The following is a 27,286-nucleotide window of genomic DNA, read 5'->3' on the forward strand; positions in this document are numbered from 1 at the left end:
CCATGAAAAAGTGGTTCTAAATTACCAAAAATGAAAGGGCAGAGAATTCTCAAGTGAGACCATCAGGTATTGCCTGCACATAAGCAAAGTTTTTAGTGACCTTAGCAGCATTACATAAGCATATGGAGAGAAAAACAAACTCGTATTAAATGCTGTAACACATATGGTCTCCTGACAGGACGTTCCAAGCCATGCAGTGATTTTACAGTCCATACGCACTGTACAGCAGTTCTTTGGTCTCAAGGCAGGAGTCAAAAATAGCGTATCAGCATGAACTCTGCATTCTTTGTCTTTTATGGGCAGTCTGCACGTTAATATTGAAATACATGATACACTGTGGCTAGCTGCGTTTAACAGGAAAAAAATGCCATCTACATGGGACTTGATCTTACTAGCTGATAACTTCACATATGATATGATATAGGATATGATATATGATAGGATGATAGGATATGCAAAAAACCAGCATTTGGAGTAGTTTTCCTGGGGTATGCCATGAAGCGCTTTAAGGTAAGGAAAATCTTATCGCAATTTTATTTTGTTAGGGCAGGGAGTACCTGGACAGCATGGAGGGAGCACCATTCTGAACGGGAGGAGTATCTTCATAAAGGGGAATATGTTGCCTGGGCTATGTAGGGCCACACGGTGTAAAGACTACGCCAGACCTCTCCCTTCCAGTCTCAAAGATGAATCAAATCAGAATCTCATCCCAGGACGAGATTGCCAAAGGATGCCAAAGGACGTAGAAGCACCAGGTGTACCGAAGCTAAGTTTTCTTGGTTTCAAATACATCCATCGGCTGTATAAACTCAGAGTGCTATTACCTGTCGTATTTTGGTCATACAAAACATCCAGCGACAGAACCGAGCCCAGCAGTCAACACTTGAGGAGTCAGCCTAAGGAACTTGTTTCCAGTATGACGTATTTTAGTGTTATATACTCCAGCATGACCCCTGTGCTGATTATCCAGCCAAGTACCAGCCAGGTTGCGGTCTGGGTGGAATCAAACTAAAAACGCCTTTCCAAAACCATCACCGAAACGTAAGCATGTTGTGAACGAAGCCGCGTCCCTAAGAGCCCAGCGCTGCCCGGCCGGCGCCCAGAGCCCGGGCCGCCCGTCCCCGCGCTGACCGCGGCGGCGCCGGCGGGGAGACCTCGGGGCGGGCGCGGCGGGGCGGCCGCTCTCCGCGCCCCTTCTGCCGCGGGGGGAACGGGGCGGCGGGGCCGGCCGAGCCTCCGCGCAGCCGGGCCGGGCGGCAGCCCCCCCCCCGCCCCGCCGCCGGCCCGCCCGGGGGAGCAGCGCTGCGCGGTGCTGCCGCCGCCGCCCTCCGCGCCCGCGGGGCGGCCATGCGGGGGCTGCGTGGGGCGCGGGCGGCGCTGGCGCTGCTGCTGGCGGCGGCGCTGGCCCCGGGGCCGGCGCGGCCGCACCCGCAGTGCCTGGACTTCAAGCCGCCGTTCCGGCCGCCGCAGGGCCTCGCCTTCTGCCGGCGCTACGCCGACTTCGGCTGCTGCGACCCGCGCCGCGACCGCGCCCTGCTCCAGCGTTTCTACCGCCTCAGCGCCCGCCTCGACGGGCCCACCTACGCCGCCTGCGCCGGGCACCTGCAGGATCTGCTCTGCCAGGTGAGGCGTCCCGGCACGCCTGCCCGCCCGCCCGCCGCACGGGGCTCCCGGGGGCTCCCGCTGCACGGGGGGCTCCCGCTGCACGGGGGGCTTCAGCCGCACGGAGGCATCGGCCGCGCAGGGGGCTTCAGCCGCACGGGGGGCTTCCACTGCACAGGGGGCATCAGCCGCACGGGGGACTCGGCAGCACAGGGGATTCAGCCCCTGCACGGTGCTTTGGCCACGCAGGGTCCTCTGGCCCAGGCATGGGTGCTTCAGCCCCGTCATGGTGCTTTGGCCCACGTATGGGTGCATCCACCCATGCAGGGCTGCATCAAGCCCAGGTATGGATGCTTCAGCCCAGGCGTGGGTGCATTGGTCTGTGTGGGGGGGTGCACTGGTCCAGGCACAGGTATTTTGGACCTCACAGGGGTGCATGGGCACATCAGCCCAGGAATGACTGCATCCACCCATGCAGGGCTGCATCAGCACAGGCACAGGGGCTTTGGACAGCCCAGGGGTATGTGAGCCGTGGCGTTAGTGCCCAGCCCAGGCAGGCATACATGGACCACCACACAGGTGCACCAGCCGTGGCATTAGTGCGTGGGCCCAGGCACAGATGCGTTGGCCCACATATGGGTGCATCAGGGATTAGTGCAGCAGCCTAGACCTGTGCTCCCAGGCACTGTCAGGAGCGACTGTCCATCATTAGGTTTCCCAGTGGACTTTTCTGCCTTTGGCAGGTGTTTGAAAGGGGAATAGGGATGTTGTTCTGCTTTAATTTATGAGCGGCAGTGCTGTGAGGTGGGTGTGTGGGCAGTTACGATTTGCAGACTCCCTTCACACTGCCAGGGTTAGACCCCTGGCCCTGGTGAAGACACCCAGGAGGGGACCAGCCTGCACAAAACATGCTCCTTGTTACGCCCAAGTCATGGGATCAGGTGTTTTTTTATACTGGGTTACAGAATCCTGAGAGGCTTTTAGCGTGTGCCAGGTGCTAAGTTCTGATGACGGGTGCAGAGTAATGCCTGAGGATGTGGCCTAGAAACCTCTGTGGCGGCCATCCTGCACGGGGGAAATTTCCACTCGGGGTTGATGTTCTGTGGCCAGATATGATAACAGGATGATCACAGTCTGCGCAGAGCAAAGCGTCTGACCCTGTCATCGGCGGTGGCCTCATATGTATGAAAATGCCCCTGAGACAGAGCAGTGGCAGCTCTGTGCTGTGCAAGTGTAAATCTTAAATTAATTCAGACAGTGGAGTCTCGTCTGCTGTGCTCAGATGGGATCAAAGTGGCTTTTCAGAAATCCTGCTCTTAGCATTTTGCAGGGTACCTCTTGTGTTCCTGAAAGCGTGAAAAGAAAGCCAACCCTTTTCCACAACAGCTTCTAGAGATTTGACTTTTATTTCATCTCACATTGTACTGGAAGCAAAAAACCTTTGAATATATTCCCGAAACAAGCGGTGTCCAAAAGTCCATTTGCAGATAGGAAACCAGTTAGCAGTGCCTGCTAAGCACTCCCTCTGCCTCTGGAAGCAATAAGTAAGTCTCCTGCGTACATCAGAAACCCGACCGTTGAAAATTTGTTCAGAAGCAGTGAAATATTTCAGTGTGGGAAAAATGATTCACTGAAATGTTCTGATGAGCTCAGTGCATCACCAGCCCAGCTGTGGCTACAAACCACCACCTCTGGCCGCGCAAGCACAAAATGGAAGTTCAGGCATTGCAAACACTCCAGAACACTCTGCTTCCATTCATTTGTTATATATACAATTTATATCCTAGACCTGAATGAATAAGTGGGTTTCTGTGACTTATTCAGCACACTTCTGTCTCTTTCTGCTCACAATTTGTGATGTCTCTCAAATGTGACCAAATTATTTTGACAAGTGTCTCGGCTTGTACTTGTGGTGAGGATTGCTACCTTCTCTTAAATTGTGATTTGCAACGTGGTGCTATTTCTGAATCTTGTGGAAGGGCAAGTGGAAGAGCAGAAACATCCTTCCCTCAGTGCTGCCCATGATCCCCCAGCCTCAAAATAGGGTTTCTCCTCACCCAGAAGCAGGCTGAGAGGATGCCTTTGGCCGTGGGGGAGAGGAGGACTGCGGTGGGACATCCCCCTGCCTGCCCCACGGCCTCGACACCCGGCAGTAATTTGATGGGGGCAGCAGGTCTCAGGGGACATGAGTAGATGTGGATTATTGTGCGGTGGGATACAGGACACCAAACGGCGGGAGAGCAGATGCCTCGTTCCGCTTCTCAGGGAACAGCTTGCTTAAAGGCTTGAGTTTCCAGATGGAGGTGGACAGGGAAGGTCAGGGATTACATGAAAGTTAGACGCTTTCCTGAGGAGTCCCATTGCTTCCTCCAGGCTGATAGCAGCAATAAATAAGCCATTGTTTGATGTGGGTGTTCATCCAAATTCAGACTATTGCAGTTCCTCAGATAAATAGCTGCCTCTGAATTCCTGGAATAGATAGGATGGATTTGGCTAACTTGTCTTAATGTCACTTGTTTTATTTTCTGATGAGTTTTCATAGTATGAACTTGTTCCAGCCCTACTGAAGTTACTGATCATCTGCCCATTAGTTTCCTTGGACTTTGGACCACATCATAGTTTAAAATTAATTAACAGACCATGTCATTTGGAAATGAGAATTGAGATCTATTAGTGATGTTGGGCTGTGACCAAGTGTAGATTTTCTTGGTGTTTTGAGTTAGTGAATGTGACAAGACGATGTGAAGGGTGAAGGACCACAACATTTGCTTCAGAAGCAGAGAAATTCAGGGTAAGGAGTCATGCTCCATCTCTTGTGGAATAGAAGTTGGAAGATATTCCAAATGTGGCTGGAAAATACCCTAGACGCATCCTTGGGTATTGTCTGGCTAGTGATAGATCTCTGAACATCACTGTCAGCGTAATGCCACTGTAAATAGCCATATGCCACCAGGAACGTGGTAAGGAGTGAAGCAGTCATCTACACCGTTGTGTGCTATTCAGACACAGCTGAGGCTGGGGTGAACAGCCCGCAGCAGCAAAGGGGCAGGGAAACCATACCTCTGTGCTATTTTTAATTCTGATGCTGAAGCCAGGACATTGCTTGATAATGCCTAAGATCACTGCTTGCTTTGAAGGAGGCTTTCAGAGAACCAGATACACCCCGGTACTCAAGCGGTGGCCTTCCTCTCTCTGAATGTGAAACCTCCGTAGGCAGACACGGACTGAGCTGCCATACAGCCCTGCCTTCACATTCCCTTTCTGTCTCATTTCAGTTTGTTTTCTAAGGCCAAATTTTCAGTCGTAACAACTGCATCGGCAAACGCTCCAGCTCTTTCTGTCCCTGGCACACCTCGTGTAACCGAGCCGGGTGCCGTTACCCAATCTGCCCGTGTAATTTCAGTGTTTTGTGTCACGCGCAGTCTCCTTTTTAGCACATTAATTGCTGCTCATTTGAAGGCATAATAACCTTCATTTTGCAATGAATGGCTTGACGTTCCAGGAGGAAAGCTTATTGTGCACTAATGATCTGTTATATGGTCTCTCAGTTTATTATGGTATGTAATGGAAAATAAAATAAAAATTAAGTATTGTATGTACTTAGCAGCTAATTTAAATACTTCAGTATCTCAGATGTTATATCTTTTCAGCTATTGAATAGTGCTGTAATCTGCATTAAGAAATAGCTCCGTATAGATTTAGAAACAGCTCCCTAATTTTTTTTTTTTTAACTAAGCTTGTTTTGCTTGGAAGAAATGCCATCTAGGAATTAAAAAATGCAGAATTTATTCAAGAAGGATAGCTTCTCTTCCTACCTTTCTTGCCTCAGTGATTTATCTGCCCTGTGAAAATAACTGAGCCTCCACTGAGTCATGTTACGTTGTTTGGAGAGCACTTTTGAGATGCTTGTCGGGAAGATGCATTACAACTGGAAAATATTGTGTGTTTATTACAAGGAAAAGCCCTTGCAAAGCAGAACTGAGTCACTTTGGTCAATTTGTAATTTACAGACAGTTTTACTGGATTGCAGTGGCTTTTTACATAAGGAAAATGTGCCTGTCGGAGTTCTCGTAGTGGGGAATACAATGAACTATGTGAACTTCATTCGGTCCTTAGGTAGATTTCCAAGGCGATTTCCATAAATGAGGATTGTGATGCAGCCACTCCCAGTGGACCTTGCCTGGATTATGGCCTTTGGTGCTAACTGTCTGAAATCCTGTAGCCTGAACATCCCCCACAGAACTTGGTGACTAGTGTCGTGATCGTGATATGCATTTCACCTCTTCTAGTCAGGTATATAAAGTATCTGTAGGCAAAGATCCACCAGCAAAGGCAGCTGGACACAAGCAAGGATGGTGTATGCAGTGATAGCATCCCAGGGCTGGGTGCACGGCGCGGTACGAAGGATGGGTGTCCTCCTCTCCTCCTACACTTTCTTATCCCGCTCCTTCCAACCTGTAAATCACATCTGTGTTTGAGGTGCATGTCTGGATTATCCAATGACGAGGTATGAAAGTTGCAGGCTTTGGCCCCGCCGACCTTTCTCATTCCCTCCTCAGCCTGGAGATGCAGGACCTGAATCTTCTCAGCTAACTCTTTGGTTTTGCTTCTGTGCTGTGGTGAATCTGCTCATTATTTCATAGATAAAGTCAGAGCATCCAAGATAGAAAAGTCTCTTTTTCCCCAGTACAGTCTACTAGGGTGATGTAGCAAGATATGTGTCATTGCTGGTTTTCTTGAGTTAGTGCTATGGTTGGAATAAATGAATAACAGCATGAGGAAGCCAGCTTTCACCAGGAATATTGAAGATCATTTCTGTGAATGCTGAGATAAACCCCCTTTCTAAGATCTTTTCCTCTATTAATATATCTTCAGAATAAACCATAACATATGTTGTAATTAAGGTGAAATTTCTCCAATTAGTATTGCTGCTCAGCTGTTTCAAATCTGCTCCAAGAAATGGCGTGAGGTTTTTTCTCTCTCCCTCTAGGAATGCTCTCCATATGCAGCTCACTTGTATGACGCCGAGGATCCCTCCACCCCCGTGCGGACGATACCAGGACTTTGCCAAGACTATTGTCTGCAAGTGTGGCAAAAATGCCGCTCCATTTTTCGCTATCTCTCTGCAGACCAAGAGTTAATTGCACTGGAGAACAACATGGCAAAATTCTGCCGCTACCTGTCCTTGGAGGACACAGACTACTGTTTTCCACACCTGCTGTCTAACCAGAACCTTAACCAAAACCTGGGGTTAGTGACCGCCGACGCGGAGGGCTGTCTCCAGCTCTGCCTTGTGGAGGTCGCCAACGGGCTGCGCAATCCCGTTGCGATGGTGCACGCCAACGATGGCACCCACAGGTTCTTCATTGCGGAGCAGGTTGGCCTGGTGTGGACCTACCTCCCCGATCGATCCAGGCTTGAAAAGCCATTTCTGAACATCAGCGAAGCTGTACTTACCTCACCTTGGGAAGGAGACGAGAGAGGTTTTCTAGGTATTGTCTTCCATCCTAAATTCAAATTTAATGGTAAAGTGTATGTCTACTATTCAGTTGAAGTTCGTTATGAAGAGAGAATCCGAATCAGTGAGTTCAGAATTTCTCCTGCTGACATGAATGCTTTGGACCATAGTTCTGAAAGGTATTGTACACACATTTCTCTGGCAAATGTATTTAAGATCTCAGAGGGCAGCTTGTGCATTTTTAAAGGCTGTTAATGAATGAGACTTATTTAGCTTAATATTGTTCTTGCATTCCAGCGTGGTAGCAAGTTAGTCCGAGTCTGTGTCTAGCTTACTGAGACAGAGAATATGCCTGTCCTCCGTGGATGAACTGAGTGCTCGGGGATAAAACATTTATATTTCTCAGTTCTGGTATGTCAGAAGATTTAACTGAACATGGATTAAACATGATTTACAGTTAGTATTTTGGGGGTTGGGTTTTGGTTGGGGTTTTTTGGTATTGTAATTATTACCCTTTAAAATAGACTTCTGCAAAGCATAAGTGAAATTCATTATGAAGCCAGAGGTTTCCAAAATCAGCATAAGCAAACTCAGTGATACCAGACCAAAGACGGATTTCTTTATCTGAATGACAGCTCAACCCTGTGATATTACGAATTTAATAGCAAATTAAAAAAAATGCAATCCACTATGCTATTACTGAGTGCATTTTGATTGGAAATTTCATTTGTTTGAGTCTGATCCTGCAGTTGATCCACATTAATATGTACAGACAATTAGAGGTTTGTTTGTGGAGACAGTCTATAGATTTATAACCTGGTGCAGAACCACGTAATAGAACCACTGTTTTAAGAGACCCTTAAATATTATTAATGTTAAGATTTTTGCTTTGTTACGTGGGTTATATTAGGGCTTTCCAGATACTCAGCAGTGGATGATTCTAGCTCAAAAATGCACGTAGCCTAATGATAGAAAGGGGATGCTGGTTTATAAAGCAATGACAGCAATTCAGTGTAAGCAGCACTGTAGGTGACAGGTAAGGGCAGTTTAAAAGTGGTCCTCAGGAAAGCAGGTCAGGAGCTTAAACCTGCAGATGTCAAGGCCCATGAGCTGTCTTGTTTAAAAATCCTCAGGCTCTACGTTCGTAACATTTTCTGTGCTTATTTAGCTGATGCTTAGTACGGCGAAAGCTTAAGAAAACAAAATTGTGGTCCTGTTGTGCTTGTGTAGGCACGGCTCCCACTGACTTCATCCTGAGATGCTGCCCAAGAGGCAGCTTCGGCCGACACGTGGTGTGCATTGCCTTAGCAGGAAGGCGTATGTCTGTTTGCCTGCAGATTTTTGCTCAATGTGTTTTGTTTTCTTCCATCTTCTTTGGGAGGTTGAGGAGGATTCACCTTTGTGTCCATACAGGATCCTCCCTCGCTCCTGCTGCCGGCTGGAGTCTGTGCGTTCGTGCACAGTTACCTTATCTCAGAAGTGGTGATGTTTAGCAGCAGGTGACAGAATAATTACATAGTTGGGTTCCTTCCCACAATTTACAATCTGATCACAAACTATCAGTACTTTCAGAATGGAAAAAAACCTCGCTAAAAACGAGGTGGTATAAGTGAGAATTATAATTCGGTTTTGCTGCTATTAAGAGGCACCGTCAGCATGAAATCTGGACTTTTTTAGAAGCTGGAGTAAAATAAACTTCAGTTATTAAACCTGGGAACCTCCACTGCATGTATTTGTGGCTTTACCTTTCTATAAGGTTATACTTTTATATATTTCACCCTTACTACGAAAGGGATGCCAGGTGCGTAAAATAAACAGATAAAAGTAAGAAAGAATTAGGTTTTAAAATGAAGGTAAAGGTTGTTGGTACTGCTTTGAATAACCTTTGTCAAAACGTTAATTTTTTGGTGGGGCTGCTTTTAACCACTCTTGAAGCTCATAAAATCTTGTGGATGTAATTAGCATTTAAGGATTCTTCTCTCTTTAAGAATTTAACTATTACTTTATGTCTGAAAAGTTTTAGGTTCGCCTTGAAAGCGCCTGTCAGGATTGTGCCAAATGCTGTACAGATCCACAGATGGACTACAAGTCCTTTCTCTTGCAGTTTACAATCGGATTTAAGCTGAGATGCCTTTTCTTAAAAAAAAAAAAAAAAGAAAAAAAAAGAAGTTTAACAAGGAGGAAGGAAGATCAGAGGAAAAGTATAATTAATTAAAAGTATATTCTGTCATGTGATTTCCCAGATTTTCGTTCTTACACAATTTGGTGTTTCTGTAATCTGGAAAATATGTTGGAATTATTTAAGGTTAGAAACTCAGTTACGCCCAAGTAAAATTCAGTAACGTGGATATGGAGGAATTTGCATCAAAACTGATCTGTAGCCGTTTCCATGTGTCAAGGGCAACATTGGAGTGACATTGCTCTGCCCTTTGCTTAGGGCTTGTGCAGTAGGTGATGCCTCCTCCCTGTTTTCGGTTAGGATAATCCTGGAAATAGAAGAACCTGCTTCCAACCATAATGGAGGAGAGCTGCTCTTTGGAGATGATGGGTATCTCTATATTTTTACTGGAGACGGAGGCATGGCTGGGGATCCTTTTGGGACCTTTGGAAACGCGCAGAACAAGTGAGAGCCCCTAAAAACTTGTGTGCACTGTGTGTCCCTCCTGTCACCCTTGGGTTGAGAAGAGAAACTGGGAGAGGTATATCAGGGGGGATTTTCTGTCTCGGGTTTACTTTTTACCTAATGCCTGCGCTGATGCTTGTGCACACACGTGGGCATACAGACCTCCCGTGTAACTCCAGTTTCCTTAGGGGAGGTTATCGAGGTGTGTCTTTTTTTCCCTGTGAGCAGCAATAAATGGCTGAGCCTTCCAGCTGTCTGCTCAGAGCCCAGGTTTCTGCAAGTGGAGGGCGGGTCCGTGAAACGGGAAGAGTGGACTGATCCCTACGGCAGCTCCAAGCCGTGAGCGTGCGTCCATGGGGCAGTGGGTCGTGGGAAGTCAGTGCCACCTGAAGGCTGTTCAGTGGCCTGGGACAAATGAAATGGTCTTGAAATGGTTGGTTTCTCAGAGATATTTAAAGGTTTGTCTTTTCCAAACCAGAAAGAATGAAACCCTGGACTTTCCAAAAACCCACCTCTGAGTGAGAAGGTATGTTTAGCCGAGGTCTAGTGTTATTTCTTTTTTTTTTTTTTTTTTTTCCCCTTTCTTCCCCCAATACAGATCAACCCTGCTGGGCAAAGTGCTGCGGATCGATGTGAACAACAACGACCGCGGGCCTCTGTACCGAATCCCTCCTGACAACCCATTTCTCAACAACCCTAAGGCTCGCCCCGAAATCTATGCGTATGGAGTGAGAAATATGTGGCGCTGCTCTTTTGATAGGGGCGAACCTCACACCAAGGAAGGGAAAGGGAGGCTCTTCTGCGGAGACGTGGGGCAGAATAAATACGAAGAAATCGACATTGTCGAGAAAGGGAAAAATTATGGCTGGAGGGCGAGGGAAGGGTTCAGCTGCTACGATAAAAAACTTTGCGCCAATTCTTCAATGGGTAAATAGGTGTTCTCTGTAAATTATCTATGTCTCACACCGTGCAGTTTTCTGTGTCGTCATTTTTAATTCCTGCCTTCAAAGCCTGGCTGCTTGGTGGAAAACACATATTTCTGAGATGTAAATCTATGCAGTCTCAGTCTAGAAGGGAACTGACTTGGGAATAAATATTGAAAGTCCAAGTGTTACCATTTTTGAGTTAGAAGGAAAATGAAATGCGCTAGCTGTTGTTTTACTAGGCGATCTGTGTTGTTAGCCAAATTGCCTGGTGATTCTGTGATTTGTGGGACAATTTCATCTTTTCCACATAAAATAAGCTTTCCTGCAGAAGCGAGAAAAAAATGGAGCAATTGTATTTTTCTCCATAACTCACAAGTAGTGTCCTTATTTAAAAAAAAGAAGGAAACATACTGTGTTAGCTGGCCAACCGGTACGCAGACTGCCTGTTTTGCAGGTAACTGAATGCACAGTGTGGTTTTATTTCTTTTAGCTATGCAAAAAAGGAAAAGCTTAATTTTTTAATTTTTTTTTTTTTACTTTTCAAACCTGGATTCAGGGTATTTGCTGGCTGGCTAAATTCTGGTGCACATGTGAAGTCAGAGTGTATTGTGTTGCAAGGTCTGATGTGGACCACATCTTGTGCTGGAGCATCTCCCCAGAGATCCAGGGGGGCAGTGGGCTGGCACTGATTTGTACTAGCTGAGATTCTGATTTTTTTCCTCTTCTGTATGCTATGTGGTGGTGTTTAACTTCCTTCCTTTTATTAATTTGGCTTAACTTCCTTCCTTTTATTAACTTAGCTACAAGTACAGTGGTAGTGATTACGTGTTTTTTATAAAAACTTGAGAGCAGGAGCAGATTTTTTGCACTCCCGTTGCTGAAGCAGTTGTCAGAGAGCCTGTTCAGTGCTCTCCTGCCTGACAGCGCCTGCGTGAGCGTTCATGGCAAGCACTTTACTGAGGTCTCCAGGGATTCAGAACAATTTCTGATGCCTTTAGAGACCCTTTTGTTAGAACAGTGAAATGTCACAGCCCCTTTAAAATGATAAGTGCAGCTGAAGTGTAGAAAACACCTGCTTTAGAGGAAATGCCCTTGGTGCAAGTTCCCCACTGGTGGAGCTGCTGGCTTTGCTACTTGAGGCATCTGCTACATGGGCAGGGAGAAAAGCTGTGAGGAAGAGGAGGGGTGGGTACCATGAAGAGATAGATACCTGTAACCCAAGAGTTTCAAAAGAAAGGGGAGGAAGCATCCAATGGAGACCCTCAAAATCAGGACATTTCTCTCCCTTTTGCTTCTGTCTTGTGTTTTAACTCGCATTTTACAATGAATGTGCCAGAACTACATCTTGCCTGTGCCATACCATAAATATTTGATGGCCCTTTTCAGGTTAAGCTCCCCTGCCTCAGAGAAACAGAAGCTATTCACGCTGACATCTGACATATCTTTTCATGAGTGCCTGCAGCCTGGAGTTACCCGTCTCTTTTTTCCCTTTCACCACCGAAACAAAGCTGCATTGAGCAAACATCTCCTGCATGGGTGCAGTGACTCTACGAGTAACCTGCAAATTCATAGCAAAACCAGCCAGGCTGTGTAGAAGTGGGCCAGAAGCGGCACTAACAGACCTGGGTCGTAGCGGGAGGAGAAGGGCTCAGGAGAACGGTGAGGTCTGGGTGACAGAGAGCACTGAGGCTTATCAGGGATTCAGCTTATACTGCAAGTGAAACACTGACCAGTCTCTCTGAGCTAGCTTGTCCTTGGTTAGCACAGCCAGCTAGACAGGGCTATCGAACGTGGTTCTGACAAGGTGAAAATCGAACTAAATATGACTCCATCGGCGGTTCATTTAGTTAGAAGATGCTCAAATGAACCTGACTCTATCGTGCTAGTCTCAGAACTATCTAGATAAACAGCTATTCTGCATCATGTGTAAAACAAAGCAAGTCACAGATCTTTTCTTCTCTACAGATGATGTGCTTCCAATTTACGCGTATCCACACAAAATGGGGAAATCTGTTACGGGAGGTTATGTCTATCGGGGTTGCGAGTCTCCAAACTTGAATGGCCTGTACATATTTGGTGATTTTATGAGTGGGTAAGTAAATACTTCAGAGACTCACTAAGCTGTACCCCCAGCAAAAGCCCTCCAGCAATACTACGCCTGCCTGCAAGTGCTCCTGCAGTCTAACCACTGAGGACATACTGCTACTTGCTGGTTGCAAGCACTGGGCAAAGCCTGACTGCTCATTACAGGGGGCTCACGTGGCACGTTTTATATAACCTTTATTCCGTGGTGCTGTGCAGGAATGCAATCTTTGCATTCCAGCAGCCGTCAATGTTGCTGATTCACATCATGCCAGTACAAATAAAGGGGCAAAGATGTGATGTTCATTTAGAGTCCTGGAAGTGGTGTAAAAAAGCATTTGAATGCATCCTAAAAAAAACCCCACTTTGATGCAACATTTCCAGACATCGAAGATATTGAAAGAAAAAAAATACTGTCCGTCAGTGAGTCTGCTGCAAACCTGTGATGAGGCAGGCATGAGACTGCCTTGTTTTCCCCCCACCTCCTCTGCCTTTGCTGTATCTGCATCTCCCAGGCCGCTCGCGCGCAGCCCCTGCACCGCCTGCCCCGGCTGATGCACTGGTCATGGGCACAGGAGAGAGGCCACAGAGCTACAGTGAAGCCAAGTGCTATGCATCTCTGGCAAGGTTCCCCCGGTCTGACATCCCTTAAACCCTCCCATATAATTTTTTCTTGTGCTTGTGTTGCCCCTGAAAGACAAAGTGTTGCAGGGGTGTATAATATATGTGGTTTAATATTAACAATTTTTCATTTCTTGGAGGAGCTACACTTCCTATAGTAGCTAATGCAGGTAGGAAGCATTAAACATCCTTTCAGGTGTCCTGATTAATGTTCATAAATCATCTTCTTGGTTGCTTGGTGCAAGTGCTTTTTTGCCTTGCAGACGCCTGATGTCTTTGAAGGAGGATCGTGCTACCGGAGAATGGCAGTACAGTGAAATCTGCATGGGGACGGGACAAACGTGCGTGTTCCCTGGGCTTATCAATAACTATTATCAATACATCATCTCTTTTGCTGAAGATGAAGCAGGTAATCTTTTAGCTTTATATCGTACCGAATGGCATGCTTGTGGTTTCTCTGGATTAAAACACCAGAGAAGGGGTCAGAGAGGGCTCCTGGGAGGCAGCGGGTGGTGGAGAGGCAGAGCATGAGTCTATCAGTCTTTAAAATGCTGGTGGGTGAGATTCCCAACATCTCCCAAATAACAAACTGAAGTCACAGTCCTAATTTTGAGGCACCTCCTCCAGTGGCCAGCGTGCCACGCAGTGACTGCAGGGGGAATTGGAGAGGCAGTTCCTGGAAAGACTGAGTCTGGGTGTGCTGCTGCCTCACACCTGTGGTCTGGAGGGATGGGGAACAGCAGAAGGCAAATACAATTAGAAAAGAAACCTCATTCTTCACAGTGCCGTGCCGTGCCGTGGGGAATGCAGGTCCTGAGAGGCTGAGAAGCTGATACCCAAGTGAGAGTAAGTCTATGCTCTCGGCTAGTCAAGAAGGCTGTTGGTGTTATTAATGGATGCAGGGAAGCAGATGTAATGAACAGTAATTACGAACCTGCTCACCCTGGCCTGGAATATTTGTACCTCTCGAGGTGAAGCAGAATGAAAGCCCTACGTTATGTCTCGAGTGAGGCATCAGCAAAAGGCTGCTTAAGTCCATATTTTATTAATGCCAGCTAGGATTTTGCCTTGCATAGGACTGAAGGATGTAGTCTCAGTGAAGCTCTGCATAGCTGTGTTTTTAAGACTGGAGACATTTTGCTTTCTAGGAGGGAGCTGCTGCAATTTGAAAAGGAGGAAATAAAGAGCCCTGGGGTGAAAGCTGGTGGTCGCTACCTTGTTTGTACAAGGATATGGTTAATTGCCCAGCCCCACAGCAGAGCATGTAGCTCCTGGCTGGGGACAGGGAGAGAAGGACTCAGCAATGCTAAGTAGCCTCATGTGCGACTCGGCAATGCAGGAGTTTGTGTTCTGCCCTGTTGTGGGGAGGTCCTGGCTTGTGGTCACAAGCACCCGCTTCCAGAATGCCCCAATTTTTAAACTTCTGTTTTTCCTGCAGATTGTGTCAGGTGTGGATGTAGCACAAATGCAACATGCGTGGCAGATCATATAAATGCAAATTTTATCATGTTAATGCAAATCATCCAAATTAAGTATTAGCTCAAAAGTTTGACTTCGGAATTTTATCTTTTTTGGAGTTAAAATCCATTTTCTTTAATGGTTAATGTTCATGGAAGGTAGAGCTATTTTGCAGTGCTGTGGCGAGAAGGATATCTTACCCTAAAATCAGAAGAACTTGGTTTAATCAGCTTTATGCCAAGGCAGAGGGCTGCCAAGCCCAGTATCAAGCTGTTAATTGCAGCCCTTGCTCATGTACCTGGGGAGCGGCGCCTCCCTCCTCCTGCACCTGTGGGCAGAGTCTTTGCAAAGGGGGGGTGAAATGCTGCCGCCCCTCTTCTGCCCCGTGCTTTTCACACGTACTTTGCTAAGTATAATAGAGCTGGGTGGAAATTTGGGCTGGAGTCAGTTCTCAGAAGTAGTTATTTGCCTTGTGTTTGCTTTATTATAATGGAAAGAAATCTGTTGATAACAGTTTAGTGAGTTTTCTTTATCTGCAGTGAACAGTCTTCTCTTTCACTTTTTTGGTGTGCTGCGAGTCTGGTTTTTTATAAGTTAATCACACAGTTTATTTTAACAAGCTTTTCTTCATGGAAGCATTTGTTTTTTGGGGTTGTTGCTCTGATGAATGTTAATCTGGCTGGTGCGGTGGATGTGTTTATGCGGCGGGGACACCTATATTTTTGGCTCATTGCACAGCCATTATAAAGCCAGCAGCCCCATCCCCTGGCAGCTGAACTTGTCAGGGACACCCCAGGCACTGTGCTATGTCTGTAGGGCGCACATGTGATATAGCCTGTGTGCTTCATGGCCTGAGCATCCATATTTCTGCCGGATAATTTCTGGGAAAGAGGGGTGGGATGTGAAGCACACATCACTGCACTGCAAGATGCAGTGCCAGGTGTTTCCCATCCCTGTTTGGATCAAGGCTGCCTCTGGCCTGTGGTTAATGGAGCCCACCAGAAAAAGGAAGAAACAAGCCAGGGGTGGCCAGGGGTGGCTGGTTTCTGCCCTGGGAGCATCCAGAGGAGCTCAGCCAGGGCAGCGTATGAGAGCAGGGAGGAGGAGGGAGGCTCAGCAGCCAGCAGGAGCTGCCACTGACTGCCCACATCTTCCTTTGCTCACTCTGACCCCTCTGCTCCTTCCCTTCTTCCCCTTGGGGTACCCATAGGATGCCCAAAGAAATCTGCCTTACTCACTAAGCAGGTCTCAGTTGCCTCTTTTTCTTCCCTTTTTTTCTTTTTTTTTTGAAATATTGCAAATTTATTTTTTCTCTCCGATCCTTTTCATTGCACCGCTCAAGCACTTGAGCTGGCAAAAGAGAAAGGAGAGTGCCAGAGGGACCGTTTATCCCAGCTTCCCCTGCACAACAGGAGGAGAAGGATGGAAATGCAATTAAGAGAAAATAAGTCAAATAAATAGTGATGGACATTGTTTGGCTGAAGGTCAAGCCCTATCCATGTGACCTGACAGAGCTGTGACAAACCAAATGCCTTTCGTGTGAGATACATCTCACTTTGTGAGTGTGCTAGAGAAAGCAAAAGCAAAATCTTGTTCTTCTGTAATTCATCCCGAGAGTGCTTCATCCAAAAGAGCAGGAGACAGTGCGAACATTCTTAATTTCCTTTAATATTGTTTTGACAAAGGGAATTCAGGGTTTGACTGTTTTGCATTAGAGAAGTTAAAGGACACTGATCAGACTGAGATGACAGCTAAAGTCTGGGCAGCTGAACCTGCAGTGGAAATTTTTCCAAATAATATTTCATGACAATATGTAAAAGCTCCCACTCACTAAGAGTATTTTCTGCCACTGGACTGCAGATGAACTCTCACTACAAACCCAAATACGAACCTGCCTTGTTTCCTCCAGTAGCCAGATCTCCACGTTGGTCCCAGGTTTCCTGATGCTCTCTGACCTGTGATGCAGAGTTAATGCCTTTGTGCTGTACAGGGCAGAAGCTCCACGGAGAGTTTTCATGGCTGTGTTTGTTTTTTTTCCCAGGGGAACTTTACTTTATGTCTACCGGCATACCAAGTGCCACGGCTCCCCATGGAGTGGTGTACAAAGTGGTGGACACCTCTAGGTATGAGATGTTCTTGTTGCAAAGCCTGAGTGTGGTGCAGTGTGTCCAGGTGTGGATGTGATGAACGATGCTGACTGACTAGCTCTTCTTCCATGCTGGGCCCTTCTGTGGAGCTTGATCAAGGAACAGCTGGAGCAACCCGTTGTGAGTTTGCTTTGCTCCTGCAGCTGTGGGAGTCTACGCCGCCTGGTGATCACCAACTTGTTATGGGGCCTGTTGGTGCTATGTGGGTTGGGAGATTTGTTCCTGAAAGCTAAAGGAGTATTTTATGGGTGGCTTGTCTTTCTCAGGCAAAGTTTCTCTAGATTCCTACCCAGAAAGAGGCAGTTTTTCTCAAGGTGTTTATTCTCAGTTCCTCTCCATCCCCTGTAGCCAGCTGCATCTCCCCTAAGGGCCCCGTGCCCAGGCAGCTGCAGCCAAAGCTGACCCAGCGCGACCTGCAGTGCTTTCTCAGGCAAACCAGAAACAAAAGTCAAAAAGTACATTCTTTTTTGTGTTTCAAAGACGAAAATGGTTTGCACAAGGAAATAACACCATTGGTACACCTTCTGGATCTCATGTGCACGTATCTTCAGACTGGGCAAGGCAGGGAATAGTTGTGTTTTATGGGAAGACTTAGAGCTGTTTTTTCCATGTTCTTGTTTTTTAAGCATTACTATTATTGGCGAAACACCAAAATACTTTCAGACAGACATGTAGAGTGAAACTTTTGTAGCTTTTATATTTTTAAAAGGATTACATTTACAGCTTTAGCTATCTGAGCATTTTGAAACAAAACAATTTTCTGTTTTATGTTGGAACCAGACCCCAAAATTAAACAGCCCCCAGAGCTGCCGCTTGTTTTCCTCCGACTCCTCCTCTGTCAGGAGCATTTTCCATTATCTAAGACAGTGGAAGCGTTCCTGTAAACTGTGTATTAAGAGGTTGGTATTATGCAACCTTTGCAAAAATAAAGCAAGTAGAATTCAAAAGAAAGTCGTAAGTTTAAGTTTAAAAAGAAGTTTCTCTAGTGTGTCGAGTACAGAAATATGAATAAGAAAGAACTCATAGGAAAATTCATAAAAGTAGGGAACGTCCCTGTGGCAGTAGTTGAGAGGGGAGCTCTTTGCCTTCCACAGAAATGCAAATGCAAACAGTCCTAATGACAAATGAGTTATACCCTCCAAATGCAAACATCGTGCATTTTTGAACCAGTTTGAAAACCTCTGTAGAAGGCTGCAGATTAACGAGCCAGCCAGCATAGGAAAAAGTGATGATGAACTGGATGTAACTTCTCAGAAGTGAGATATACCTCCATGGCAAACAAAGTTGTGTCAAAATAATGTGTTGTGCTAAGAGGAAGCCTCTGTAGGAGACACTTGGAGCTCTTGTTTGAAACTAATGCATTTTTGGTACTACTTTTGTAGTAGTTAGTCTTTTGTTTGGGCTTTATGTACAAATAATAGTGTGCTATTTTGCTTCTCTGAAGACAGCCTTGCATACACGACCTTTATGTCAGATGTTCAACATATACTGTCTAGTTTTGTGATTTTTATTTTCAGTTTGATTAATCTCTTTCTGTAATGCTTGAACCTGCCAATGTTTTATTTCCTTAATGGATTCAGCAATAGCAAGTGAAAACACAGCCAGAGGACTCCACTGCCTTGTGAATACTTGGACTTGGATCAACAGAGATATGTGATTGTTTAATTATGTTTTCTACTGTAAGAGATTACTTGGATCATTTAAACAGACATTTTTTTTTTCCAGTGAGCATTACATTCATTGAAAAACAATGGGAAGCAAAGGCTCACGATGCCAGGGGAAAGGAATTAATTGTACACTGTGTGTCCCTTTTTTCGCAGGAGAGCACCACCAGGAAAATGCCGAGTTGACCCATCGCCAGTGAAAGTAAAAAGCAAGCGCATCCCGTTTGTGCCAAAGGAGAGTAAGTGTCACTGTTGCTGTTTATTATTGGTGCATGTTAGCTGGCAGTAAATATAAACTCCAGGCTCGCACTATCTCTGTATGCGTGGAGACCACCCAGAACTTCACTCTTCAGAGTATCCTCAAAGTTAATTCTTACCAGCTGTTTTGGATCTGAAGAGTTGGTTCAAATAAGGCATAAGGTATTTCCCCTCTCCTGGCCATGTGAAATCTTCTCTGTAGTTTCTGCCCCTGTACGTTTTCCCTTTTCCATGCTACATCGCACCTGTTTCACTGCCACCAACCTGGTTTCCCCACAACTGTTTCTGTACTGAGATCCTGTGCTCGATGGTGCTTTTCAGTGAGAAGTGATTTTTTGCAGTGCCTTCAGGTAGTGAGGGGCACTTCAGGAGCCGAAGGATATGATGGCTAAAGGGTTGGGAAATAGCTCATTGAGCAAGATGAGGGCTGAGTCATTGTTAGTTGTAAGTGAGAGAATATGGGATGAGAAAACGCTCCCAAAAGAATCAGCCATTCGGGTGAACTTTTGGCTTATCCAAACCCTCCAGGGCTTTTTGATTGCTTCATACTGAATGAAGTATTGTACTGCTAAAGCTGGAGCAGTCAAGGATGTAGCTAAGTTTGCAGCAAGCCAAGTACTATTTATGTTAAATGCAAAACCCTAAATACGCTATTAGGATCTCAAAATTAGATTAGGCACCATCACCTTTCTTTTCCTCTGTGCATTTTGTTTACACACGTAAGTACCTAGGCAGTACTCTAACAACTTTGCCATGAAGTTAGTATTACTGTAGGAACTCTAATGTCAGAATACTCTAATTTTTAATTACATTAATTGTGTTACACTGCATTTGAGTCATTGACAGTTCCTACAGCTTTGACTTCAGGGAGGAATGAGGGCACTCAGCACTTTACAAGATTGAGTCTTTAAGGTGGAACAAGATCTAAGGCTAATTATTAACTGTTGACATGCCTGAGCCCTCAGCACGTCTTCGGAAACTTTCTCCTTTGCAAGCTGTGCACGCAGTTTCCAAACATTAGTTACTTGGTTCGTGTTCAACCAGCTTTGTCTCTGTTTCTTCTTATGCATTACTCTCTATGCAAGTCCAAAGTTCAGATTTTTAAAGTACACATATAACTAAATCTTTTTGGTTAGTTTACAAGGTAGTTTTCATCATAAAATAAAACTTAGAAACAGTGGGAGAGATTCTGCTAAGTGTCTCAAGAACTAAGTTCACGTGTAGGTGAAAACCAAGCATGCAGATTTTGATTCAGGAGCACGCAAACAGGACGTGCAGCCGTAAATATTTTGCTGTTTTGGTTAGTGTTTAGCGTGAATGTAACAGAATGGCCAAGGCATGGGGCTTGCGTTAGCTGGACGGGTGCATTTGTTGGAAGTGTATTTAATAAATAGCTTGAGGAAGAGTAATACATAATAACAACTTGATTCAGTGAGGTGAAAAGCACTCCCAGGTGGCCGTTAGCTTTCATGCAGTCCTACATACCATTATATGAGTTCCAGGATTTTTAAGTGCTTTGCCAGATCAGGCTCCAGCAACTTAGGTGTGCACAGGTAAGGCTTTCACGTTTGTTTCTTGCCTTCAGAACCTCAGCTTCCAAAGAAGGGAAATGTTTTCATGCCACAAATAAAATTCCTCTCCAAAGAGCATTATATGGAAAAACTGGACCGCTGCAAGGGTTTGTCTTTTGGGGACAATAGATATTAAGCACAAATAAGACAGTCATATTTTTCCTCATCTCTGTACTACAAAGAAAATGATGAATGAGAATGGATAAATCTAGGATATAATTCAAAAAGTTGTGATGCCTTTGCAAATATATGTGACGTCGTTCCAGCTCAGGAGATTGTTATTCTGAGTAATTCTGAATTGCTTCCTTCTGACAAGCTAAAACTTACTTTTAAGCTAAAAATAGAGCGCATGTGAATAAGAAAGTCCAGTAACGCCTGGAAACTGTGACAGCAAAGAATTTAAGCTTTTCAGAGTTCAAGGCTTTTTTATTTTTTTTTTCATAAGGAAGAAAAAAAAACAAACCCAAATCCTGTTTTATGTGTTGTCCTGGCAACTCCGTTCCTTTTGCACATTCCAGTTGCCAGAGAGAATTGATTTTGAATGTTCCTGATTTCAGCGCCTCTGAATAAAGCATCTGGCCCAGTGGGGAGGCCGGCGCTCTCGGTCTGGTAACGATCCAATCGCTACTAATGAAGAGAAGAGCAGAAATAGTGCCTGTCTTTAAAATGCTTTCAGCGGGGGAGAAGGGTACAGTGGGGAACTCCTCTTCTGACCGTGAAACTCCAGCGCCCACCCTTTAATGGCCAGGGTGAGGTTTTGCCAATAAACTGCTTGGAGTTCCCTTCTTGGGAGAGGCGTACTAGCTGGCATTAAGCCCTGCAGTCCTCTCTGCTAACTAAAAGCAGCCGACATTTTTCGCTGAGGAAATACTGGCTCACCGGGAGCATTGTTGCTTCCCAACAGGATCAAGTAAGCAAATTCCAAGAAACGAGTTAAGTGAGTCAAAAATCAGCACTGGTTTCGTACAGTTGTCTTTAAGTAGTGTCTGTAGAGTGACAGACTCATGGTTTCCTGGGTTTTTCCCCCAACAGAGCTTATTGTGAAAACACCAACGGCACGTCCCCAGCTGAAGGCCATGACCGAGGCCCCATGGGGAGGCAGGCCAGACCTCAAAACCACCCGTGCGCCAGCTGTGGACTGGGTGGGCCAAGCCCTGCTGCCGCCGGGGAACCGAAGCAGGACACCCACCACCCCAGCGCCGAGCGGCAGGGCCCCCAAGCCCAGGAAGGGAGGAGAGAGGAGGGGGCAGCGCAGGAAGAAGAAACCCCCCAGCACAGCCCTGCCGCTGCGAAATGGCGCCGTGCGGCTGATGGAGCAGCAGGGCCGTGGCCGGAGCCGGGGCCGGGTGGAGGTTTACATCAACGGTGAGTGGGGCACAGTGTGCGACGATGGCTGGAGCTTGCCCGCCGCCGCTGTGGTGTGCCGCCAGCTGGGCTTCCCCTATGTGGTGCGGGCCAGCAAGAAGGCAGAATTTGGGGAAGGGACCTCGCTTCGCATTCTCCTGGATGACGTCCGGTGCTCCGGGCAGGAGAAGACACTGCTGGAGTGTGACCACGCTGACGTCGGCACGCACAACTGCTCCCACGAGGAGGATGCCGGCGTGGTGTGCAGCCGGGAGGAGGTGGCAGACTGGTGACAGAGGAGCTGGCGGGACTCAGAGCATGTCCCCTTCTTGCCTGGCCCTCTAAACCAGCGTCAGTATTGAGGAGGGTGTGCTCTGCCTTGAGGATGCTGCGTCTGTTTGAAGTAATCTTGCTGTTTTCTTCGTGTTCATCCCCATCCATCTGCCTTGGAGGGAAAGAAAAAGTAAAATGAAGCAGTGACTTGAGTATGTCGTGGGCAGGGACTGCGTTTGTATGGGGTTTTTTATAAGAAGAAAACCCCAAACATCAGCCATTATAGATTAGAAAAAAGATGCATCCTGTTGCCCTTTCACCTTTCAAAATACAGCATTCCCCAGCCATGCTTCACAGTGTCTTGCCAAAAAGTAAATTCCCAAATGACCACGTTTCACTCTTGCTTATGGAAGTGTTTGTGTTGTTTGGCTTGCTTTGCCACCTGCAAAGGTGGCTTTGCCACCTGCCATCTCTGAGTGGTAGTTTCTAAGTATGTGTAAATCTGTGCCTTTCTTTGCAGAATACAAAAGCAGGGTTTTTTTAACTTTCCATGCACTAGTTTAAAGGAAAATGATTCTTCTGTAATGCTTTATATTGGTATAAGCCTATTGGTTATCAAAGATAACTGCGTCTAAGCAAAATCAGATAAATTAGAAGTCATAGCATACTGCCTGGAAAATACTTCTTCAGTTTACAATAGCCTAAGCGAAAGGAAAATCTGGCCTTTTTTACATGAACAGGATCATTATCCAGTTTAACCCTGAAGATACTTTGTACATGTTTCTCCACTTTCCCAAATGTTGTGAAGTCATGTGGTTTTGCATTCAATTTTCACAGGTGTGAATGACTAGACGAAAGGTAATGTACTGGGGTAATAATCCTGTAATATTTACCCCTTTTTAAAGGATATTAAAAAACCCACAGAACTCATTTTGACTGAAATGTGTTTTTCACCTGAGTGGTGATTGGAGACACATGTTCTCCTCTCTTGTGGTCTCTCTGTGCTTGATAGCATTTTGCCTGGTTAAGTTTTTCCCGATGTAATCAGGATAGGTTTTATCTTGCTGCTCAGGCAAGAACATGAGAAAGACAAAATGAAGCAAATGTAAAATGACTAGTGCATCCAGCAACGTCCATGAGCAAAACCTTGTATCTAAAGCTCGTACTGTGGATGTTTATTTTAATTCCCCAATTACAAGTTGGCAGTGTCCTCTTAAGTCTAAAACATTGATGTATATGTTAAATGAATTTGTTTCAAATAGTTTTTCTTGAACTTTCTGATATACCCATTATATACTTTTTATATTAAAGAATACCTTCACTGTACAAAAGCAGACGGTCAGAAAAATAGCTCTGTCTCCCTACTTCTTATGAAGTATAAAGGGGAGAACAGATGTATGAAGTGCCTTTTGCAAAATATTGCTCTTATGTCGTTGGAAAACCTACAAATGCCATCAGGCACCAGAATGTCATTAGGCTTTTCCCATTGCAGTGAAGGTGCAAATGCATCTGTTTAAAGTGCAGAAATTCACTTCAGGCACATCAAAATGTTCAGGAACAAGAGCGCCCTTTGTAAATTCTTCTGTTAAAAGAGTTGGCACCTCTTGAGCTGATGGGACTAGAGGGCTGGAAGAAAGTGGAAAGTGGAGATATAATCTTTCTTCTTCCAAATTCCTCTTCCACTTCTTTTGGCTCCTTAGCCAAATTTCAGCTAGCTCTAGCTGCGAGATTTTAAGGAGAATCTTGGTCATAGTTATGCTTAAAAACTTCTGGGTAGAAAAAAGACCTGCACAACAAAAGTTACTCTAAATGGAGATGATTCGAGGATGTCTGCCATAGACCAATTAGACAGGAATTTAACCATCATTTTCCAGGTACTTAAGTATTCTTTGTCTGATTTAACTATTACTTACCCTATGGCTACTGTAGCCCATTTGAGCCTCCTGAGCATAAGCAGAGGCCACCTACATCTTGCATATTGCTGGTGGTGACTGCCGCCAACCCCCGGCTGGCAGTCATTTAGTGGCACACAGTCTCTGGTGACAGCTAAAGGCATATGGAAACCAGCCCACGAAGAGCAGCCGTCAGTAAGAGCGAGCTTTGCCGTGGCCCGGCTGACGGCAGAGCTGTACACCCCCAGTGTTTGCTGCTGGCTTTACGTGGGTGCCACAGCCTTCACACGGGAAATATTTCCTGCAGAGGAAGAGACAAGACTTGCAAATAAGGTTTCTTTTCCCTCTTATCCTTTCTCCCAGCCTACACTGAGTGGGGAAAGCATTCAAGTAGGTGTGTGCCAGCTCGGTACGCGTGTCTGTGCCTGCCAGCTCAGTACATTGTTATGATGCTGGGAAGATATTTCTGACCATCGTGGTCCCTTCCAAGTTTAAAACATAACTACTCTAAATCCTGGTATTTGTCAGTCTAGTTCCCTGGTATTTAAATAATAAGCCTGTACTATTCAAAGCACAGAAGTACATGTACTTTTAAATACCTGATATATCATCTGCTGTTTAATAGGGTTCTTATTGATAGCATTTTTCTTAATTTAAAAATGCATTTATATACCAGGGTGTCACACAAATTGAGCTTTAGATAATCTGATAAACCCTGCTACTACATTTGAACATACCAGTATACCACCTGGATGCTGACTCAGGATAAAGGTCTTAAAATAACCCAGAAAAATGCTGGTTACCACAGTGCAGCTGCTGTTCTGCATGTGCTGTGTGGCAGTCCCAGACTTTGGTCTAGTAGCAATATGGTTTATTACCTTCTCTCCCGATTCACCTCTGTGACTGAGAGTGGAACATCTGCATTTTTCCTTACACGTTTTTCCTTTCCTTATGTTAGCACAGCTGTATCACATAGAGGATCCAGCATATCTCTAAGGGAACAGTGTAGACCCAGCCTTGCCACCTCTTTTTCTCTACCTCCAAGGCAGAGTAGCTCTGCGCAGACCTCAGGGGTTTTTTTCACTTACATTGCTTCTGGTGCCCAGCAGCCAGCCCGAGCACCGCCACGCTGCGCTGCAGCCTGTGGTATAGACATTATCTTCAGGCCAAAATCATTTGAACTTACCATGTTCTTTCCAAGGCATCCGATGATAGACAAATTCTCCCACAAGTATCTGGGAAAAAAACTTTAGAGCTTGCTGCCAAAGCAATGGAGAGAGTGAAGTAAGTAGGGTGTTGCAGTGGGGATGCTCACTCAAATGCTGGCAAAACCCTTCTGGGTGTTGAGCCCTGGAAGGAGCATGCCATGAGGACATCCCCCACGTGGGGGGAGCTTGGGCTCTGCCCAGCTTCTCTGTGTCAGGTTGCAGGGTATGAATAGCACGAGGCACATCATACATCACATTACTAAGCACAGCGGCCTGTAATTAAGTAACACTGAAGCCATGATTCAAGTTCAGAAAGCTCAGCCGTGGCACTGTGGGCGACACTGGCACCAGGTGCAGAGATGAGCCTGGGGGCCCAGCTTCACATGGTGCCACGGTGTTTCTTCTGCCTTCATCTCCCCTACCAGCCTCTCCCCCACCTCCGACCAGTCAGCACCTTTGTGTTGGGCCTCAGCATGGCCAAGGGAGCAGCTCGTGCACTGCTGGCCCACAGCCCAAACCCAGCAAAACACTTCCAGGAATGCACCAAGCAGAGCCTGCCTCTTCTTTAACCTGTTAGCGTCGATATGGTTGTATGAGGGGTCCCCAGTACGAATCCGTCCCGCTGTGCGTGAGCTCAGCCCGGCACTGTTTGGTTATGATCAACATAGAAACTCAGAAGTGCAGAGGAGAAAACCAGTCACAACATACCAATATCCAAGCCTGCTTTTCCTCTCTGAAAGGTGCCAATAGACCTCTTTAAAAGGTCAGCTTGGCATGTGAGTTGCATTGGCCCCCTTAGATACTTTCAGACATAAGCACACACTTTTCTGTATGAAAAGAGGTGTAAGCATTGTTTGATAACTAATAACTGCATCCCAAATTTAAATTTTAAGAAATCATAGTTTTTCCTCTGTTAAATAAGACCTCAAACCCATCTGACGTGTCAATACCTTGCTGCCTTGTACATGACTTTCCCAGGGTTTTTCATGTCTAGACTTTACTCTGGGGCACAGGTGCAGCTATAGAGCTGCCTTGAGCAATGTTTTAATGTAGTCAGAAAAGCAGCTACGATGGAAATGGCAATCATTCCTTAACAATAACGTGGTAAATAGGGATGCTATTTTTGAGGGAAAAAACCCGTCTCTAGTGTTCAGCCAGCTGTAAGCACTGACATCAAGTAGCTTGTTCCTCAGGGGCATTACCTGTTGGCAATGACTAAACCCTTGGACTGTTTTCATTATTATTAACCATCTTGCCAATTACTTGCCCACTCCATGCTGGAAAATTTTACTGACTGAGAAGGATCAGCTTTCTTCTTCCAGTCCTTATGGACCTCAGTATATATGAATGGGGTGACAGCCGACTCAGGGTGAAAATCACTGCAGAGGTCTGTATTTGGCAGTGTTGGGTAAGCAACATCTAAGCCCACTGTAGATTTTGTTTTGCAAAGGTATGGTTGACTCCTGCATCCAGTGTACCTTAATCTGTGGCAAAAGGTCTGGTTTTAGGTCAGCTCATATATTATGAGCAGTTACTTTTTCTGAGAGTTTTCCTGTCCACATCTGCCAGGCGTGGACAGGAGACAACAGTACAACAGTGCATGTCAGGCTTGAGCAATGTGGCTCTGATGGCCTTGAAAGGTGCCAAGGTCCAGCACCTTCTTTGCACACAGCAAAAGACTTTATCCTGATCAAGTCAGAATGTGATGCCCCAAAGCCAGAAAAGACTGGAGTACATTTGGTTGTCAGTAGCCCCAAATGAAGGATTTTTTTTTCCTGGTAAATGAAGGGGCACCAGGAAACATTTCCTGGCACTGGAAGGCAATGAGCTGTGCGGTCCCCAGCACACCTGTGGCCCAGGTTAACCTGCACCCTCCCAGATCACCCTGGGCTAGGTCAGGAGTCACTACCAGTTGGCCTTATAACCAAGGAATGACTCTGTTTAATTTACTAGCGTAGACGGAGCCTTTGTGAAATCTAAACCCAAGGTGGCTGTTTTTTCTAAAGGACTGAGCTTCCCATTGCAAAACCACGTAGGCCTTTTGACAATTTGTTTTCTGAATGCTACAGAAACAAAAACCTCTTTGGAGCTGATCAAAAGTATAGGGAGACAAAATGATGGCTTTATTTTATTTTTTTGCACCTGCTTTTGAACACAGT

The 27,286-nt window shown here is 45.8% G+C and overlaps 1 protein-coding gene across 1 annotated transcript; it reads left to right on the top strand.

Moving 5' to 3' along the window:
• Positions 1-1,347: 1,347 nt before the first annotated feature.
• HHIPL1 (HHIP like 1) lies at positions 1,348-22,424 on the top strand. Its single transcript, XM_076345427.1, has 9 exons — positions 1,348-1,623; positions 6,593-7,239; positions 9,540-9,683; positions 10,282-10,610; positions 12,575-12,701; positions 13,576-13,721; positions 16,812-16,893; positions 18,738-18,820; positions 21,443-22,424. The coding sequence occupies exons 1-9, from the start codon at positions 1,348-1,350 to the stop codon at positions 22,045-22,047; spliced, it is 2,439 nt and encodes an 812-aa protein (XP_076201542.1). The 3' UTR covers positions 22,048-22,424.
• Positions 22,425-27,286: the final 4,862 nt, after the last annotated feature.

The sequence above is a fragment of the Aptenodytes patagonicus genome, chromosome 7 (assembly GCF_965638725.1).
Source record: "Aptenodytes patagonicus chromosome 7, bAptPat1.pri.cur, whole genome shotgun sequence".
Classification (NCBI taxonomy): domain Eukaryota; kingdom Metazoa; phylum Chordata; class Aves; order Sphenisciformes; family Spheniscidae; genus Aptenodytes; species Aptenodytes patagonicus.

What these genes read in the sequence shown, in the direction of transcription:
- HHIPL1 (XM_076345427.1), top strand. Translation starts at nt 1,348, where the DNA reads ATGCGGGGGCTGCGTGGGGCGCGGGCGGCGCTGGCGCTGCTGCTGGCG. An exon ending in TGCAGGATCTGCTCTGCCAG is followed by an intron (nt 1,624 to 6,592) that starts GTGAGGCGTCCC and finishes CTCTCCCTCTAG; the next exon opens with GAATGCTCTCCATATGCAGC. An exon ending in AAAGTGGTGGACACCTCTAG is followed by an intron (nt 16,894 to 18,737) that starts GTATGAGATGTT and finishes CTTTTTTCGCAG; the next exon opens with GAGAGCACCACCAGGAAAAT.